Source organism: Perca fluviatilis, chromosome 18 (assembly GCF_010015445.1).
Source record: "Perca fluviatilis chromosome 18, GENO_Pfluv_1.0, whole genome shotgun sequence".
NCBI lineage: Eukaryota > Metazoa > Chordata > Actinopteri > Perciformes > Percidae > Perca > Perca fluviatilis.
This window is the reverse complement of record NC_053129.1, coordinates 27,498,705-27,518,506: the sequence shown is the minus strand read 5'-3', so window position 1 is coordinate 27,518,506 and position 19,802 is coordinate 27,498,705. Positions and strand designations below refer to the sequence as shown.

The window sequence follows — 19,802 nt, the reverse complement described above, 5'->3', positions numbered from 1 at the left end:
ACACACACACACACACACACACACACACACACACACACACACACACACACACACACATACACACACAGACACAGACACACAGACACACACACACACACACAGACACACACACACACACACACACAGACAGACACATACACACAGTCAAACACAGACACCGTGCCAGATAGTGACTCAAGGCTTTGCTGCTGGACTTGTGCGGTGAATGTAGGTTAATGCACACTTTACTACACTTCCTCTCTTCTGTAACACAGCACACATACTCTGCACATACTCTGTGTGTGTGTTTGTGTGTGTGTGTGAGAGAGAGTGTATTTGCGATCTATTTCTTGTAACAAAATGAGTGCTGATGCCAGACCTCGGTGGAGAGTGTGGACATCCTATAGTGGAACAGTGAGCTTCGTTACCATGGTTACAAGCGGCTGCCTATTCATTAGGAAGCCCAATAAATTAGGCAGGAGATTATACGCTAATGGTTGAGTCTTGTGCCAGTTTCTATGCATTTGTCAGCTTCTGTAATGTTTGCTGTAGTGTAACAGTGAAGGAATTAGCGTTCTAAAATCTTAACACGGAAAAATCTACAGTGTCCCATGATAGTCCGTAATAGATACGCATCATCTACCAACAAGCCTAATTTGCACTCGTTTTATGACAGTTACGCCCTCGGCGATCTACCTACCCTCTGCATTTATTAATATGGAAGATGCCCCTGTCAATTATTGATTAGAGGGGCTGTTCTTTGCTCTGCAGCCCTTTTGTTGACTCGCCGCTTTCTCCTCAGAAGCAAACCCCCATGAGGAAAAGTCAGGGTGATAAAAACGATGCTTCCTCCTTCCTCCCGGAGCTCATTCAGACCCAGCCACTGATCCATGCTATGGTTTATCTAAGACGACCCAGGGAAGAATGTGTCAGTGTTGTGCTCTGGCTGGGTGGCAAACTGTTAAAGGTCTCATCATAGTGAGTAGAAGTGGCATTTGAAGTAGCTTTTTCTCTCTCTAGAGGGACTTGCTTTAGATGGATTGATAGGAAAAAAACAACAACATAAAGTTGAACTTGAGCTTCACATTATACAGCAATGTATTAGTAATGCATTTTATGGTTCATAACGAACACAGGCACACTCAGTTCAAAAGGTTACGACTCATGGAGATGAAGTAGGCTTTTGCACAGCTGCACCAGACATGTGTGAGCACTGAACCTTAAATGCTATAAATATTGATGCTTTGCATACGTATGGTTAAAAAGCTTCATAAAGCAGTTGTTGAAGTATTGAGGCTTTCTGCTCTGTATGCAGAATTACGTTGGTTTTCTGGGTTAGCAACATGTCAAATTGGTTTGTTAGTCCAGCTAGTGACCAGATGTTGGTCTGTGGGTCAGTCGGTCTGATTTGTCTATTTGTATTTAAATGACACATAGAAATGTACTCCTCCGACGTATTAACCCTGCTCCAATCATATCACCATTTGAAAATCATATTACGTCGAAAACACATTTCTTTGCTTTTAGAATTATTATAACGCTAATTATAGCCTATATTACACCAATACTGAGCAGTCTTAAAATATTGGTTCATTAATTGTGTATTTTTCTTTCCTGATATTTAGGAATTCTTTTTATTTACTTCGCTTCAGCTGATCGATTCTTGTTTTTGTTTTGGGTGGGCTGAAGCTAAATATGGTATTGGCAAGTTTATTGTATTAGCTGCAAAATGGCTGTTCAGCAGAGCAGCAGAGGATTGGGAGGCTGGTTGATGGTGGATGAGAGGATGAAGAGGAGGAAGGGGAAAGGAGATTGGTTTTGACCTCCACCAGATGTGAAACACTAATACTGTAACACAGCTGGCTGACTAGACTGAGGGAGGGAGAGACTGGTTGTTCTGGTGGAGTAAAGTGATATATACTGTATGTATAAAGTTTCATTTTAATCGTATATACAGTGTATATATATATATATCAGTTTTACGGCTTTGGCAAGTCAAACATACACGCGGATATTGGGTGAATATGGATTAGACCAATCATATAAAGAATTAGTTCTGGTACAGTCATTGTAGACTACCTAGGATTTGGTAAATACGATACAGTTGATTGATTACATAGAGTATCTTATATACATTTGGTCAGTACTACATTTTGAATTATAATGATTCTAATGACAAAATCGGATGTGAGATTCAACACAGCAATTTATGAACATGGTTACCATCATCCTTTGTTCAGGAGGAGAGCTGTACTATCCATGATGGTGCACACAGTGTTTCACCAGCCTGTGTTCTGTGCTATTTTTGGGTTCTTACCAGCACATGCAGCAGACATGGGCAGACCCTTTTTTATATATGTATATAAATAAATATATATATTTAGTTGTGGGCATTTTAGGCCCCTATCTTTATAGGACAGCTGAAGACATGAAAGGGGAGAAAGAGGGGGAATGACATGCAGCAAAGGGCCGCAGGTCGGAGCCAAACCCGCGGCCGCAGCATCGAGGAGCGAACCTCTATATATGGGCGCGCGCTCCACCAGTGAGCTACCCAGGCGCCCGGCAGACCCTTTTCAAATGCATAATAATGCCTTTTATGCATGATCATGTAATTTAAGTTTTTGAATTACTAAAAATGTAAAAAAACAAACAATATTTTGACAAGTAGACATAGTGTGAATGCTTGACATCTAACACAGGAATTTGAGCGTGCACTGTGACACAGTGATGGAGATTGTGGGGGCAGCTTCATATTCTGTGAGATTTCGGCAACTGGCCCTCGGCTGTAGCCAAATTCACCCTGCAATCTGCCACTGATTCTCTTTGGATCTTCATGTCATATAACTGTTGTTTTTTGGCAATGGATCTCGAAGTACGTGAGAAGCACGTTAACCAAATGTGCTATTTAATTTAAGGTGCTTATTTTTCCGCAGAGTGAAGTCACTTTTCCTTTGGGAGTGGGAGATTTTTTTCTAGGCTGCTTTCTTCATCACAACATTGTCAGCGTGCCATGGTGGTAAGAGCTTCGTGAGGGAAGGAGGAGAGGTGATTTGATTGGTTTAGGTCCTTCCAAACTCAATAAGGTGTGCACTATTGATTCACAAAAGTAGAACCCCTAGTCACCACAACGTCTTTGGGAGATGGTTGGGTTTAACAATGGTGAAAAATATCAGAACCAGGTTCTATTGAGAAAGAGAGCGTGGGTTGAGGGTAAATGAAAACAGAGATAGTGGAGGACGTAAAAGCAAAGAAATAAAATCTCCCCTCCTCCGCGTGCTCCTCTCCACGTCCCCTGGGTATCATTCTGACAAGGTCAACACCACCATCAACCATTCCCCGGCTGACAGCCAAACACATAAGAGCTGCCTATTGTTCTCCTGTGGGTCACACTAACCCCCATCGTTCCTCTGAGATCACTGTTCTGCTACAACATTAACAACGTTTCCAAAAGTGATTAACGGAAAAATTAAGTTTTTTTTTTTTAGCACATGCAATCAAAAGAGTTCCTGATTCGCATTAGACCATGCAGGGGTTTTTACAGAGTGTATGCATAAATTTTTCAGATATGAACATAATCTTAAGTAGGCATTTTAATAAAATGTAACTCCTTATTCTCACTTTATCTACTTTGTTTGCTCAGAGTCATCAGTCAAACGCTTCTCTGATGGTTGAGAACAGCCCAGGTAAAAACCACAACCACTCAACTTTTTCTGAAACTATCAGCTGTCTCTGCTCATCCTCAGTGTCTACTACATGTGGAACTTTAACCACACACACACACACACACACACAAATATATATATATATATATATATATATATATATATATATATATATATATATATATATATATATACACACACACAGTATATAGATATAGATGAGGTTTTAAGAATTGTGTGGCCTATTCTGATTTAAAAAATGTGTAATAAATGTGTTTGATCAGCAGTCTGCTCACATCTGGTAAATATGTATGTTCCTCAAACATTCATAATACTTATATAGATTCATCAACAAAATAGGATTTTTTTGTGCCGTCTGGGGTGTTGACAACAACAGGACTCATGGTCTTAATGCCCCGTCACACTCTTTGAAGTTCAAACTCTCTTCCTGCTCTCCAGTTAGCTGCCGTTTCATCGCTATAAGCAGTTCACCTCCTGAATCAGTCTGGCGGCCTGCTCCCCCTACATCCTGCTAAATGTTGAGCTGCAACCTACTGTATCAGTGAACCAACACAGCTGTGCCTCCATGAATGTCCCTGGTCTCTCTGAATGTCACAGACTGAATAAATGGTCCTCCATCCGCTCCAATAATAAGATGAGATAATAGCCCTTGTCTCTGAGAGGAGTGCTGAAGGGTGCTGACAGCGGGGAAAAAAGAAAGATGACACTCCCGTTTGGAGGAGTACTAAAAGATGTAAAAGGTCAAGTGGAGGAGAACAAAAGAAACAAAGGAGGGAATAAATAGGATTTCTGAATGGACAGTTTTGTTCTGCAGGTGCATTGACCCTCGCTAAGATTAGTTCTATTTCTAATCATCCCATGTTGTTTTTCACTTTCAATTTCCTTTTTCTCTGCATGATTTTCCCATGTTTCTGTGTTTCTCTGTTGTTCCAAATCTCTTCACTGGCTCACCCTCTACCTGCAGGGCAGACTTGTCACATTTCTACACTGCTATTCACAATTTTACTGGGGTCTACTGCAGGTTGACGCATCGCGACAGTAGCCAAATTTAGACCTGGTTATGAACTGTCTTCTGAACTGGTATTTCAAAACCTGTAAATATTGATTCTTACAAAAGGCTTTTGCTTTTTTTTTTTGGAGCATTTCATAGAAGAAATCAGTTGAAGTTGAATAGCACGCAATCCAAAACAAGTTATGTTGAATTTTGCTACATGACCCTTTAATCTAAATCTGCATCAACAACAAGAAAAACCCATTGAGGGACAATTTGAAAGCAAATATATTGTACTGCAAAAAAAAAAAAAACAGCTGTGAGATAATGAAGACCTGGCCTCTTTAGGATTAACAAATTAACAAATAAAAAGATTCAATCTGTTGATGTCTTACAGCATCATGGTCAGTGCTGTAATCTATTCAAACAGCTGCTCAATTGCAGCTAATTAATTAGAGCTCATGATCAGTTTGGTGCCTTGGTGAAGACACATTTTACCATCAGAACAGACTGAATAATTGTAAATGAATGTTAAGCGGTTATATTCAGCTTTTTACAGGGTATCTAACAATGGGTCATATTTTCTTGGACAGAAATATGAAGCACATGGCGATAGTATAGTATATAGTATATTTTATATTTTACTGGTATGTTCACTGTTTAAAACATTTTTGCAACTTGCTAATTCATTTCTGATGTTTTTACGTTTCCTTCTTAACGTATCTGCTAATGCAAATTAGTTATATATTAACGTATTTTCTAGGTGACAGGGTTGTGCTTTTATATGCAGCATAACTGTGGATTATTTGGGCTTCTCTGTTGGTGTGTGACAACTGTCGTATTCTGTTCCTGTTGTTTGTATCGTATTTGTAACAATGTTTTTAATGCTGCTTTTGTTTTGTCCAGTTCTCTTTTGGAAAAGAGACTTTAATGTCAATGCAACTTCACCTGGTTAGATAAAGAAAAAGGCAAACTGTGGCCACTTTGACAAAGTCCCCTCACAGCCTGCCTTCCACGCGATGCATGCTGGGACAGTCTGCAGCTCCCAACCACTCTGAGAAATAACTAGTTGGTTAAGAAAATCAATGAAAGATTAAAAGAGCTCTTTCATAACTGAAGGAGCAGACAGGCAGGTGGGTGGATGCAGCGCAGAACTTTGACCTGATGAGCAGCAGAAATGTAGACCCCGACAGTAGAAGCAATAGAGGAGGGGATGGTCCAGGACAACCCCCGTATGGCACATCCGTCATCCCCTTGTTAGCATTTTGGCATGCAACACACACACACACACACACACACACAAACTCACACACACACACACACACACACACACACACACACACACACACACACACACACACACACACACACACACACACACACACACACACACACACACACACACACACACACAAACACACACACACACACACACACACAGGCCAGACAGCTTGCTGGGCCAGATGGCCTCTTGTAGGGAGCAGTAAGAAGCTCCACAGAAGGTTTGGGCTGATCTGGAACCATGACCTCCACACATTCCTCCTCCTGACTCCGGACAGCACGTGTACAGAAGAGGGATGGACAGGGATAAGATCAGTGTGTGGTGTGGTGTGGTGTGGGGGTGGAGGGGTTATTGTGGAGATGTGGAGATGGGATTATGCAGTGCATTGTGCTATATGCGTGTGGTGGCAGATTTACTTTCAAACACCTAGGGAATAGTGAAAGGGAAGAAATGTATGGTGGTGAAATGATCATTACTTAAGGTTTACGGAGTATTGTTTGTTAATTTACATTTGCACATTTACTACATTTTTTAAACGTTAAGTGTAGCCTATATTTCTTAATCATTCACAAAATCCATTCTTTTTTTTAAATTGTTATATTCTGATATATAATAAAATATTTGTTTTAATTGTAATTTGTGTGCAGGGAAGGAAGGAAGCCAGAGGCACATAAAATAGATAGAATTTGGTACATTACATCAATGTTTTCTAAACACAGGGAGTGCCTGTTATCTAATGATTTTTTTTTTATTTACTGAGTACTACTTAATAATGACAGAAGTAATGATCTTTTTTATCCATTATTTTTTTTTCAGCACTTTCTTTCAGTTTTTAGACAGGGGACTTGTTGTTGGTTTCTCTAATGTGATCCTTTGAAAGAATCCCGCGCATGAGTTTCAAATCTAGAACATCAGTTCAGTTTAGAATGGGTAATGATTGTACTTTGTAGAAAATACATCTGTTATTCATGTTTTCTAGTAACCAAAAAATGAGGCAGTTTGTGTGTGCGTGCGTGTGTGTGTGCGCGCGCGCATGCATGCATGCTTGTGTGTGTGGAGATAAAGAGGAGCAGGTGGGAAATGTGGGTGTGGCGACAGTGTAGCAGATTCATCACAGCTTGGCATGTCTGTAACAGTATGTGTGTTTCCTTTGTCCTGTCTTTCTTATTTACCAGTGACTGATACACACACACACACACACACACACACACACACACACACACACACACACACACACACACACACACACACACACACACACACACACACACACACACACACACACACACACACACACACACACACACACACACACACACACAGATTCTCGCTGACTATGACTGTAGTCAGAGCACAGTTGCAATACTTTTATTCTGAAGCATTTTATTTTATTGGACTTTTATTTATTGGAGATTTTGAAATGCCTTTTTCAAAAAATATGCGGAGACAAGGACCACTGGGGTTAAACATATTTATTAACTCATGTTTATAGTTTGCACAGCTACAGTGTGATCGGCTCCACCAGTATTTTATCTGAGCTCGTAGCTGCAGGACCGAGATATATTGTTTGTTAGATAAATGTCCGCTGTCATTTTCTGTGCTGCTTTTCATCTTTCAACATGCAAATGATCCTAACAGTATTAAACAGCTGTTGATCGTGATATACAGTAGATAATATACTGTATAATACATTGTAAATATACGTCCCCTATGGCTATTCGTAATTAGGTAGAAAATTAGGGGATATGCTTCATTTAGGAGAGATTAAATAGAGACAATTTGTGTCAAACACATTAGTCTCACTACTCATATTAAAGCACTTGATGACTAAATGTCTGTCTTATATTAAAGATAATTTATAGTTTATATTAAGATGCCATGTTTTTTGTGCAAATGGTAACACTTGTATTTTTAAAATATGTAATGATTTTAAGGTATTTTCCGTCTTTTGGTATACATGTTCTAATGGATTTGCGGCTCTTTACTGTGATTTAGGATTTGTTTTTATATTCTTGCTAGTTCATGTAATTCTGCCTTGGCTTGAATTATTGCTGTTGCTATTGGGAGAGTAACAAGTGATGGGAATTTACTTTATAATCTATGACATAACCTAATCTAGATTATAAAACAATGCAGCCTCTCGGGCTATGAGAGGGGGGTCCCAATGATTTCGCTCTGGGCTAGGATTAGACGTAATCTGAGCATCTAGGGGGAATGGTCTGTTGGGTTAAATGATTACATAACTGAAAAATTCAGCCTCAAAGAACCAACGCTTCACTGGTTGTGCTGGTTGCACAGTTTGCCCTAGAAGGAGAAGAGCCTTGATTGAGCCGTATCCATACAGTGTTACAGTCAAATCTGATGTGTAAATTACATCTTTTAGAGGTGACGTCAGCAATCAGCAACGACAAAAATTGCCGTGTTTTGAATTCTTTTGCTTTTGATTTCGTATGGTGGTTTCCCTTTCTTCTCTACATGTAATGTCTATCTTCCTGAAGTTGATAGAAATGGAGCCAGTAGTGTCATATCGGGACACATTTTAAGCTTTTCTTTCCTTAATGAAGGGTTGAATAGTGAATAGTTGAATAGTGCTTTTAGAGTTGTATCTGGGAAAATAGAGAATGAGTGAGAATTTGACAATCAAATTTGGTACACTTTACTTGAAGGTATGACAAAAGTGACATGACAATGTCATGAACACATGAACCTGTCAGGACACAGTCATGACACATTAACCCTAACCCTAACTTGTCATGACAAAAACCGAATGACAAAGAAGCGTTATGTCATAAACGTTTATGACTGCTTTATAATGTTTATGACACGTTCATGACAGTGTCATGTCACTCTTATGTAGATACCTTCAAGTAAAGTGTAACCAAAAATGTATTTGTCTTTTTGTAGTTATTAAAAAGTAAATAACAATACTCGCCAAAGTATTAAAGACAGCTGAAGCTGAAGATGTATTTTATTTGTGTATGTTTATTTTGTTCTGTGTGTCTCTGCAGTGCCAGATCTCCCAGGCCCTGAATGCGGTTTCCGAAAAAGCTAAAGATGCCAAGGAGTTCCTGGTTCAGCTCAAGAACATGCTTCAGCAGATACAGGTAACGCCACTGTATATAACACATGTACACTGTGTGAAATATACTATTTATACATTTGTTTGTCTGTTACCATCTGTACAACTGTGGTTTGGTTGTCATAGGATGTCAAGATAGTTTGATAGAATGAAATGTTTTTGTCTTCACATCATCCGAGACAAATCTTGTGCACGCTGGGAGGAATTTAAAAGAAGAGCCAGATGTCAATTTCTCCAGTAACATTAGCCTCAATAGCCAAGAATGCAATGCAGCTACAAAACAAAAGTGAAGGAAGTGGTCTATCATAACACTGCAGATATTCTTTGTTGGGCCCACCACAGGGCTCTATTTTAATGATCTGGGGAAAAAAAAAAAAAAGGGTGTTTTTAAATTTTTTTTGGGTTGGTAGAGAGAGGGGGTTTTTAAAAAAAAAAAGAGGATATAAAGAGAAAAAAAAATTTTTTTTAAAAAAAAAAAAAGGAAAAATTTTTTAATTTTTTTATTTTGTTTGTGTGCTGTTGCACGTCTTTGTGTGTGTGTGTGTGTGTAACGTGTGTGTGTGTGTGTAACAAGCATAGTGTGCACATGTTGTGCATGAGCCTAGGCGCATATTACTAATGTGCTGTTAAAATAATAATGAAATGCTGCATTATTGACTTTAGACCAGGTTTTTGTTGGTCAATGGCGCGATCACTTTCCGCTGCCTCAAGATAGCAATACGCCAAGGATGCACCTGAACACACCTCCCTGTAAGACCAGCACGCCCATGGGCGCACAGATGGTGACATCTGTGTCGGTCTCAAACTAGCAAAGACACTTGCGTCAGGCTCTGCGCTGCGCTGTGCCGGGTGCAAGATAGGCAGTTAGTTTTGGCTCAAGGTGCTCTGAAGAAACAGAAGCAAAAAAGTTGCATAAAACTCCATGGATTTTTGCTATACTTTAACGCAATAAGCGTTCACTTGGGAGAATTTAGCTGTGTCGCAGTTCCATATTATATACTATACTATTGAAGTATACTCAAAAATCCTGCATACTAAAAAAAAATGTTTTTGTGTTTGTGTGGTGAAACAGCTTCAGAAGGATCTTAGAAGCAAAACAATACTGTTTCATGGATGTAATTTCCTGTTTGGATTTAACCATGCTGATTTTTTTTAACCAACTGCTAAACAGTATACTATAAACATGATATAGTACACACTGTATAGAGTTAGTATGATGATGTTTAGCAGGTGGAACTGGGACACACCTCTTGATTTTGCTTAGGCGCCATTTCTGAAAGTGGTTGCTCCAAAGCATCCGGATTTGTACGGTCTGAAGATCTCCATGAAGGTCTGGCTGTGCAAGATTGTACCAGAACCGACATCCATGTTTGATCAGTTACCTCCACATGTAGAGGTCTTTACATAATTTACATCAGCACTGCTGTTTTTCTGGACTAAATACATTTTGCTTTGGGGATGCTGGTAATGGGTTATACACTCCAAATAAATCAGTCACAGAGACACATTTGGACCCCTCACACTGCAGCAGGGAGGTAAATCCACTGAATCCCTAAACTGAAACAACCATATCAGCCAAATGTGTGTGTGTATATATATATATATATGTGTGTGTGTGTTTACCCTGTAGACAGGATTGCTGTGCAGCTGATCTCTCCCACAGCATCTGCCAGTCTTACACACATACACACACACACACACACACAGTCATATCTTGTCAGCCACGGCATTGTGAACAGATATTAAGGGCCCTATCTTTTAACCTGGGAAGCAAAAGGGCGCAAAAGCCAAACGCAAGTGTCTTTGCTATTTTAAGACTGTCCAGCGCCCACGTCGTTTAAATACCAAATGCACCTGCGCCCATTTGTGTGCCCATTGGCGTGCTGGTCTTACAGGGAGGTGTGTTCAGGTGAATTTTTGGCGTATTGCCATCTTGAGGCAGCGAGAAGTGATCGCGCCATTGACCAACAAAATCCTGGGGTCCGTTCCAGGAAGGAGGTTTAACAAACTCTGAGTCTAACCCTGATGTCTGAGTTGATTTACCCTGAGATGGGAAACTCAGAGTTTTCGGTTCCAGAACAGCTGATTTGAGTTGGTTCAATCAACTCGGAGTAGGTTCACTCAGGGTTACGCACGTGCACAAAAGGCAGTATGAATGGAGCCATGATTCTACGATTCACCATGGTAACAACCACAAACAAACGGGTCGGCGGAAATACTCATGCGCACAAACAGCGAGTTTGAACCTACTGTCTGTGGTTTGAACATGCATTTTGTTAAAAAAGCAAGACAGCGGCTGCTGCTGCAAAAGAGAAAGAATTGGTGTGGGAGAAAATTGCTGCTCGAGTCAATGCATACGCATTAACAGTGTATTAATTTCATATTTAATCACAGTTAACTTATAATATTACTGGTGAAAACTGGAATTGTATTACACCTATAATTTCATTTAGGTGCAATCCTGCGGACAAAAAAGTAAACTATAGGCTACTAATCCCATTCTGAGGCTGCAGCATCATGATCATTAACAGAACTATAAGTATAATCATTTCTTTTTAATGGCTCTCACTGGTTTGTGTCCAGGGAACACTAGGCCTACAAAAACGTTTAAAAAACATTTCAGAGCGAGTCACACTTTTCTGACGGCTCTAGATACAGTGGCTTTACTATTACAGTATGATCCGCTACGCTGTTATAAAGAAAACTGCCGTTTGCAAGAAACGTAATGCAACACAAAGAATCTGCTTGGATGTTAAAGCCTGTCCATGATGGTTGATGTTAGTGATATGAGGATAAGGTATCTACATATCTAATGGTCTGTGATAAAAAATACCTCTCAAATCGGTTACGTAGAAATGAAAATACATCTATAGTCGGGACTCAATACCCACGTAAACTCTCTGTGAATTAATACAACTTTTTCATCAACGGGATCGTCGACATAAGGACGTGACATGTTTGAGAAAAAAAAATGTATAGTATGCCTAACATAAACCAATACTTTTTTTTTATTCATGCAGATAACAAAGTGCATTAAAATGCGCCTGATACAGACTGAATGAATGAATGAGGAAATGAGTTTCTCCTCCCTCTCAGAGAGTTTTTTTTCTCAGTTTCTCCCTGTCTCCTCCCACTGAGAGGGAGGAGACTGAGAGAAACTCGAGGTTTCTTGAAGAAAACCTGCTCCCGACCAGGTTAGGTTCACAGGCTCAGTTACCATAGTAACTGACTCTGAGGTTAAGTTACCTCTCTTTCTGAAACAGATAACCCAGTTTCCCTCATCTCAGGGTTAACCAACACAGAGTTTTCACTAAACCTGCTTTCTGGAACGGGCCTCTGGCAAAAGATTACAAATAAAAATATTACGGTGCAAATCCGCCATCATAACAGCAATGTGCCATGGTACAAACGCCCCTGGCTTTTAAAGGGGATGGGAGATGATCTCTGATTGGTTTATTGCATGTTACGCCCAAAACACACCTATGAATTAATGAAGACACTAAGTACAACTCTTTTGAACCATGCGCCATTTTATTTTTCCGTGGTCAAACTTGCGGATGTGGACACGCCCTAAACGCGCCAGCGCCATGCGCTTCACTCCGTGCGCTTAGATCGTTAAAATAGGGCCCCTAAAAGTCTTGTTGCAAAATGGTGAATTGCATTTAAATAAAACAAACTCTTAGCCCTACTTTGCTCTGTCTGAGAGCCAGAAAACGAGATGAGTGGATAAAGAGAAAGAAAGATGTGAGCGAGAAGAATAATGATCTCCAGTTTTCATCCTCTTATAGATGTGAACTGTGTCCCACAGTGGAGAAAGCATGATTGGAAAGCACTTCTATCTAAGACCTCATCTCCTCATCATGTGGACTCTATGCAGAGATAAAAATGCCCCAGTGGATTGCATTAACTGCCAACTACTGTGGCTCCTGCACGACTTACAGTACTGTATGTTTTCTGATCTGACACTTCCACGGTTAAGGGTTGGTTAGTTTCTGCCACAAAAATGACTAAGTGAGGTGTAGGGCATCATTGTGGTTTATCAAAATGGTGGCAGTTGTACAAACAGATGGTAAATATGTTGTGCGATTCATCTTTGTCTGCAGCCTGTTAAAAAAATTAACACTTCATTTTTACGTTCGTGTGGTGGAACCAAAAATAGAACACGATCTCTTTGGTAAATCAACATATCAGTAACAGACTACTAAAATACACCAACAGATCTATTTTAGTCCCACTGTTGATGTATTGATTATTTTTTACTGAGAGCCCATAATGAGAATGACATTCGGATGCCTTGAAGTAGCTTTATTTTGGCAGAAGTGCCCCATACAATATTTTTGCCCCTTCTGATTGTGTGTGTGTGTGTGTGTGTGTGTGTGTGTGTGTGTGTGTGTGTGTGTGTGTGTGTGTGTGTGTGTGTGTGTGTGTGTGTGTGTGTGTGTGTGTGTGTGTGTGTGTGTGTGTGTGTGTGTGTGTGTGTGTGTGTGTGTGTTGCTTCAGGAGAACGGCGTGGAGTTCGAAGCTTGCCTCGTGGCCCAGTGTGACTCTCTGATCGAGGCGCTCACAAGACAGAAAGCCAAACTGCTCACCAAAGTCACCAAGGAGAAGGAGTACAAGCTAAAGGTGGGACTGGTTGATCTTTTAGTTTTAAGTCAGTGTGTAGCTACATGTCCACCAAAAGACACGCTATCAATACTGAAAACATCGCTCCTCTCTCTTCATCAGTCCCTTCTTATCCTGCCTTAAGCAAACGGCATAATCGGGGTTATCTGTCTCTCTATTTGCTCCCACCATCCACAATTGTAATAATGTGCAATACCTGTTTCGCTCTCTTTCTATTCCAGCACTTGTTCGTGTATATGCCAGTATATTAGCAGCAGCATAATCATGAGAAGATAAAAAAAAAAACTCAAACTATTAAAAAATAACTTGGCTGTTAATCTGTCATTGGAATTAACCATGTGAATGTGTTATTGTCCAGTAGGTTTTGGAAAAAAAAATCCAAGTTTTTAAATATAAAGTATTTTTCTTTAACATTTATATTAAATAAATAAGGAAAAAGCAAGTTACAAATAAACATCCTTAGTTATATATTAATAACTCCCAAACACTAACAAAATAAATTACTGAAGCGGATCAGAAAAATAGGTTTTCAGTCTTAGCTCCTTCCAGCCAGCAGTGTAATTTTTTTTTTTACTTTCCTCTGTAAATCCACCGCTGGGGTTTTCCTAAGTCCCAGTGTATCACATGGACGCCTGCCCAGCCTCAACGTGCCCACCGACCGACTGACCGACCGTCTGGCTGGTGGCGGGGGAGGGGATGAGGGTGGGGGTGTTTGGACGGAAGCCCCAAGGACAGCTGTTGTCATTATCTGCAAACTGGGGATTGAGATTTTGCCAGAGGACAAAGAGCTGGAGGCTGCGCTGAAGCTGGAACAAGAGAAGAAATACTGCTGTAGATGGCTGATTAAACGTTTTCACATGAATACATCTAAATTTAAGACTAATAAAATTACAACCGCTTATTCATGGAAGAAATTTGACAAGCAATGGCTTGAATGCTTCGGCCCATGACCAGAAATATGATCTGAAATATGACATGTATTAGGTATCAACATTGATTATGATTTCCAAGAAATTAATTATTTGACAGACAACATAGATAGGAGGTGGATAGAAAAAAACATAAATGGAATCCAGGAATCTTCACACATTAGTTGCAGTTTTTCACACTACAACAAGAACTCAACAAAGCACTTTACAACTTTTCCATAAATGAATTATGAAACTGAACGCAGCTTGTGTTTGTTCTTGGACGACGTCAAAGAAAATGTGACTCAGACCAAAAAAGCGCCACTGTTAATCTATTTCAGTGGATCTTCATATTTTCTGACTGTGAACTCAGCCTTTGCTCTCTCCTTTATTTTATTTTTTTTATAGCACTTAGAAGCCTTACACATTACATGTACACATTACATTACGGCTTGGCCAGACACAAAGCCAAAATATAAAAATAAAATAAAAATTCTAAAGACTGTCTGCAACAACAAAGGCAGATGTTTCTAAAAAATAATCACCAAATCCAGAGCTAAATCCCTTAAAAGCAACATATTTCTGTTTCCTCTTTCAAAGAACAGACCGAAATACTCACTATTATTCAAATTTAGAATTCTAATAAAAATGTATAGCAAATTTGGTAAAGAAAATATTTTGTAATTACATTTGTAAGTATTAACAATAATTACTTTTGATGTCATAGGGCTTCATTTTAGCCAATAGTTGTTAAAGTTGTGGTTACACACACACACACACACACACACACACACACACACACACACACACACACACACACACACACACACACACACACACACACACACACACACACACACACACACACACACACACACACACACACGTTTTAGCCATAACCCAGCGGCTGATGGATTAATATTCACTTCTTTCTAACTCATACAGATGAGTGTGTGTCTGAGTCCTTCTATGAATGAGATTTGGCTTCAACTGATCTCGGTTATTGAATTCAGAAGCCAGTTCTGTCTTTAAACATTTGAGCATTATTTTGCAAAGTGCAAACTGAGATATTACCTTTAACACTTTACTTACAGATAGCAGCTACAACACAAACTGCACATTTAAGCTTAAGCATTAAACACAAATACAAAAGAATGTGCAGTAAGAACATATCTTTTCTACTTCACTAAATACTGTATATAAAGCCTGCATCATGGCAACACCATGCCAACATAGACTGAACAAGACTGCGCACTTGCGCTCCAAAAACTACCAGAAGTGGACAATATCAGCCCAAGATATTGCTCTAACCTGAACTGACACGTGGTTCCGAGTGTGATGAAGAGGCCGTGAGTCACGTTGGCAGTGTTTCTGGTATCTCAAATCTGGGTTTGAATTAATATGTTTCAGTATTCACACCCTCAAATTCATTTCAGATGCATGTGGAACATATTGAAAAATCCCTTCATCCAGGCCTGCAGGAGTGTGTGGGAGCTGACGGCACGTCTCAGCGGGAAAGAAGGAAATTGAAAAAAAATCGGAGATTTACTTAGGCTTCACGCTTCACACTTTATGTTGTTTACACAGGAGATAGGAGCGGGGTGTCAGCCAACCGGAATGGAAATGCAAATATTCTCCTGTTAAATAATTTGAGTGTGTGTGTTTAGCTATTGATGAATTCCAGCTGATGGTTGTGTATATCCACAGAAGTACACAATTCCTATCATTCTTTTACCTTTAATGACCTTTTATTGACCATCTGATTCATTATTGAACCCTCCTAATCCTAAATCCTTGAACAAATCCCAAAACAAAGCTCTACACCAACCCTTTTCACACATACACAACCATATACATACATAACCTTCACTAATTCAATACACAAGTTGTTAATATTCTGATTGAAACCTGTACACATTAAAGCACACTTTTGTTGTGGAAGCTTTTTAAAGCAAAACAAAAGCCAAATTTGAAGCTGCTTTTCACACAGTGATATAAGAGGCTGAACATTAATATAAAATGTCAGGCATAATAATGTGTTTAGGGGGTTTGTAAAAGTTTTTTTTTTTAAACTAGTTTTTATCTGATATTTCTGCCTTTTGCTTCATCAAACAGTCAGCCTCCATATATTCAGATTGTAGATTGTTTTGATCCTCTTACAGTTGACTCTTCATGCTCTTCATATTTCATTTTATAAAGCAGTTGACAGGTGAATAATTAACTTTGATCTCATTAACCATCGGATAAAGGAGGGGCTTAATTCCAAGACTTAGTCCAATTTACTCTTTGATTCATTTAGACGGCCATTGATTAACGGTGTAATTAATTATCCAGGATTCACCCAACATAGAAAGACATTTTCTGTCTAATCTCTTGCCTAACCATTGAAAAGTTGATGTATCTGTCACACGCATATACATACATGAACAGTACATACTATATACATGTATCAGGTGCGCTTTGAGCAGACAAAGCTATCTGATCAGCTGAAATCTAGTGCAGGTATTACTAAATGTAAACAAAAGGCTAATAAGACGGTGACAGTTCGCTGAGTTTCAATTAGCCTCAAACGACTGGCTGTGACACCCGTCCAAATCTCATTTCCCTGCTGCTCAGAGTTCAGCAAGCAGATACCATGTGATGTCTGTCTGTGCATGTGTGTGTGTTTGTGTGTTTGTGTGTGTGAGAATAAAAAGGAGAGCAGCTTTCAAAGAGCTAGAGAGAGGAGAATAAAAGTCATATTAATCTGGTAATGGCTGTCTGATAACGTGTTTGTGTAAAATCTCTGAAGTGAAACATGTTGAAAGAAGGTACCTACCGGTGATAGTGTGCCAGGGATACTACGGGATTTTGAAAGATGTCTTCCAAATGGGGAATTATACATTCATGCTGGCAGACAGTTTTGAATTTCTGTTTTGCCTGCCAGCCACTAACTCACCTGTTGTTCCAGCCAGGACCAATCACCTGATCCACACCCATCCGCACACCTGATCCCCATTACACTCCTAGTATATAACGACATGCTGCCAGTCCAAGCTTTTTGTCCTGTGTTCTCTCAATGCTATTAGAAGCCTGCATTTGTCACATGTTAGCACATTGAATTTCCTAATTTGTTGACGTTTTTGTCCTTAGGAATAGAGCTGTAACAATTCCAAAATTTTACTGTACAATTAATTGTCTCAGAAATAATTGCGATTAACAACATCATTGTCTCTTTCAGTTTTTCAAACAAATTCAAGTTTTGAATGAATCCCAGATACATATTTTGGTTATATCACTGTTATGTGACCCAGATAATGTAGTAACACAGGTACACAGCCTATGAAGTAAACTGCGCCTCGTTATTAACATAAAACATGTATTTTTTTCTTAAATGAACATAAAACAGACAATTACCATCAACAATCATACCCCTTAGGACATTAGCTAATGTTAGCAATTAACTGCGGTTAAACAAAGAAACTGCAATTATGTAAAAAGAAATTGCGATTAGACGATTATGTAAAAAAAAATTGCGATTAGACAATTATGTAATAATTGTTACAGGCCTACTTGGGAAGGCTTTTTCCGACGGTTTTCGTGGGCTCCAAGTTTATGTACCAGCCCATTTCCACCTCCACATCATCTTTTGAGCACTCCTAGCCATAGCGTTTGAGTCCTTTGCCTGCATTTAGTTTTTTGAACTCTGCCTGCCTTTTGGACAGTAAGCCCTCTAGCTTCTGCCCCTTTAGTTACTTATTTTTGTTGGCTGTGCTCCATTTGGTCGAGCTTGCATGCTGTCTTTTGGCGAGGGCTGGGAGTCCAGGTTAAATGGGGTGCAGGCGACCGATATATGGCGGTCGGTATGATGTTGAATCTCGATCAGCTGATAATCAAACAGCAGCTGGTGGTAGAGATGCTGTGATAAACTCTGATTTCATCTGACACCAGATAACCTTTTCTACTTGGATTCAGCCATGACAAGCTGTGTGAAAAATGTTTTCATTAGTTGCTGTTGGCACATTTGGTATTTTTATTAACCACCCAGTACCAAACAGATCTGACTGGCACTGGGTTCAGAGAGTAGTTTTGAAGTATATATTAAGACTGCTTGTTTATAGAGAATGTGGCTTGAAAAACGGCTACATTTTCTACAAGTCCTTTGCTCTCCCTGCACTTAAGTTCAACATCTACAAAGTTGTCCCAAAGGGGTCAATGGTCTCATAATTGTCTTTTTGAAGCTTAAAAGCATTGACGACATGACAGAAGTTCTGCTCTATAACATAGCTTTTAACAACAAATTTCTCTGATCTGCCTTTGTCTCAGGTGGTGCGTGACCAGATCACACACTGCACCATGAAGCTACGTCAGACCACCGGCATGATGGAGTACTGCCTGGAAGTCCTCAAAGAGAATGATCCCAGTGGATTCCTCCAGGTATCTGACCCACAGTGTGTGTATGTCTTTACGAGACTGTATCAAGAGTTGTAATATCTTAGTGTTTTTCCTCATGTAGCAACTGGATAAAGAAAAGAAAGTTATTGCATCCAGATAAAGTAAATCATTTCAGTTAGTCATTTAGGTTTCACATTTTGCCCGTAGGTTCTGAAGCTTTCAATACTTAAAGCTTTAGAGCGTAACTTTTTTAAATTAATGAACGTTCGTTATGTTCAAGCCGTTGCCAAATGAGTTGCTACAAAGCTAATTAAGACTATCAGCTCCACACAACTCTCTCTGGATTTCTCAGTATGGCTATGTTCAGTAGATTGTGGCGGTGAGTTTCCTGCGCAGAAACTCGAGTGAAGATAATGACCTCTTCTGAAGAGTCCATCATGTTTTTTTAATCCTCCCTGTCCTCCTTGGCTTCCAGCAACTGCGTGGAGGAAGGGGGAGGTGGTGGTGGTGCGCGGTCACGGAAGGCTTGTATCATGTGGATGCCGACAGTGTTGTTGTCATTAATTAGAATTCCTCATGGGGGAGACAGAAACTACGCACTATTAGCCTGACAAGCCAGACCCACATCAAGATATTGGGTCTGGGAGCTCATCATTGACGGAGCTCAATCCAAGGGGCGGGATAAACGGTTGTCTTTCAGATTCCCTCTGCACGCAATAGGATAGCGCCACAACCAGGCAGAGCAAGGAAGAAGGTAGCGGAGCTAGTTGATAGATTAAACTTTTGCCGTATCCGGTCGGCAAAACTCCGAACACATATTCCTTTTTAAAAATGACTTCAGTACCGTTCTTTGTTCTTTTCTCAAAGAAAAGCTTAACTCCAA

At 39.7% G+C, this 19,802-nt stretch overlaps 1 protein-coding gene across 3 annotated transcripts in view; it reads left to right on the top strand.

The window, feature by feature from the left end:
* LOC120546484 (E3 ubiquitin-protein ligase TRIM9) overlaps nt 1–19,802 on the top strand; it is a 55,898-nt gene that overhangs the window by 15,769 nt on the left and 20,327 nt on the right. For all 3 annotated transcript variants that reach the window (XM_039781422.1, XM_039781421.1, XM_039781423.1), the window contains 3 exons: nt 8,944–9,039; nt 13,515–13,637; nt 18,851–18,961. In XM_039781422.1, the coding sequence (XP_039637356.1) occupies nt 8,944–9,039; nt 13,515–13,637; nt 18,851–18,961 (330 nt within the window). The remainder of the gene's footprint in view (nt 1–8,943; nt 9,040–13,514; nt 13,638–18,850; nt 18,962–19,802) is intronic.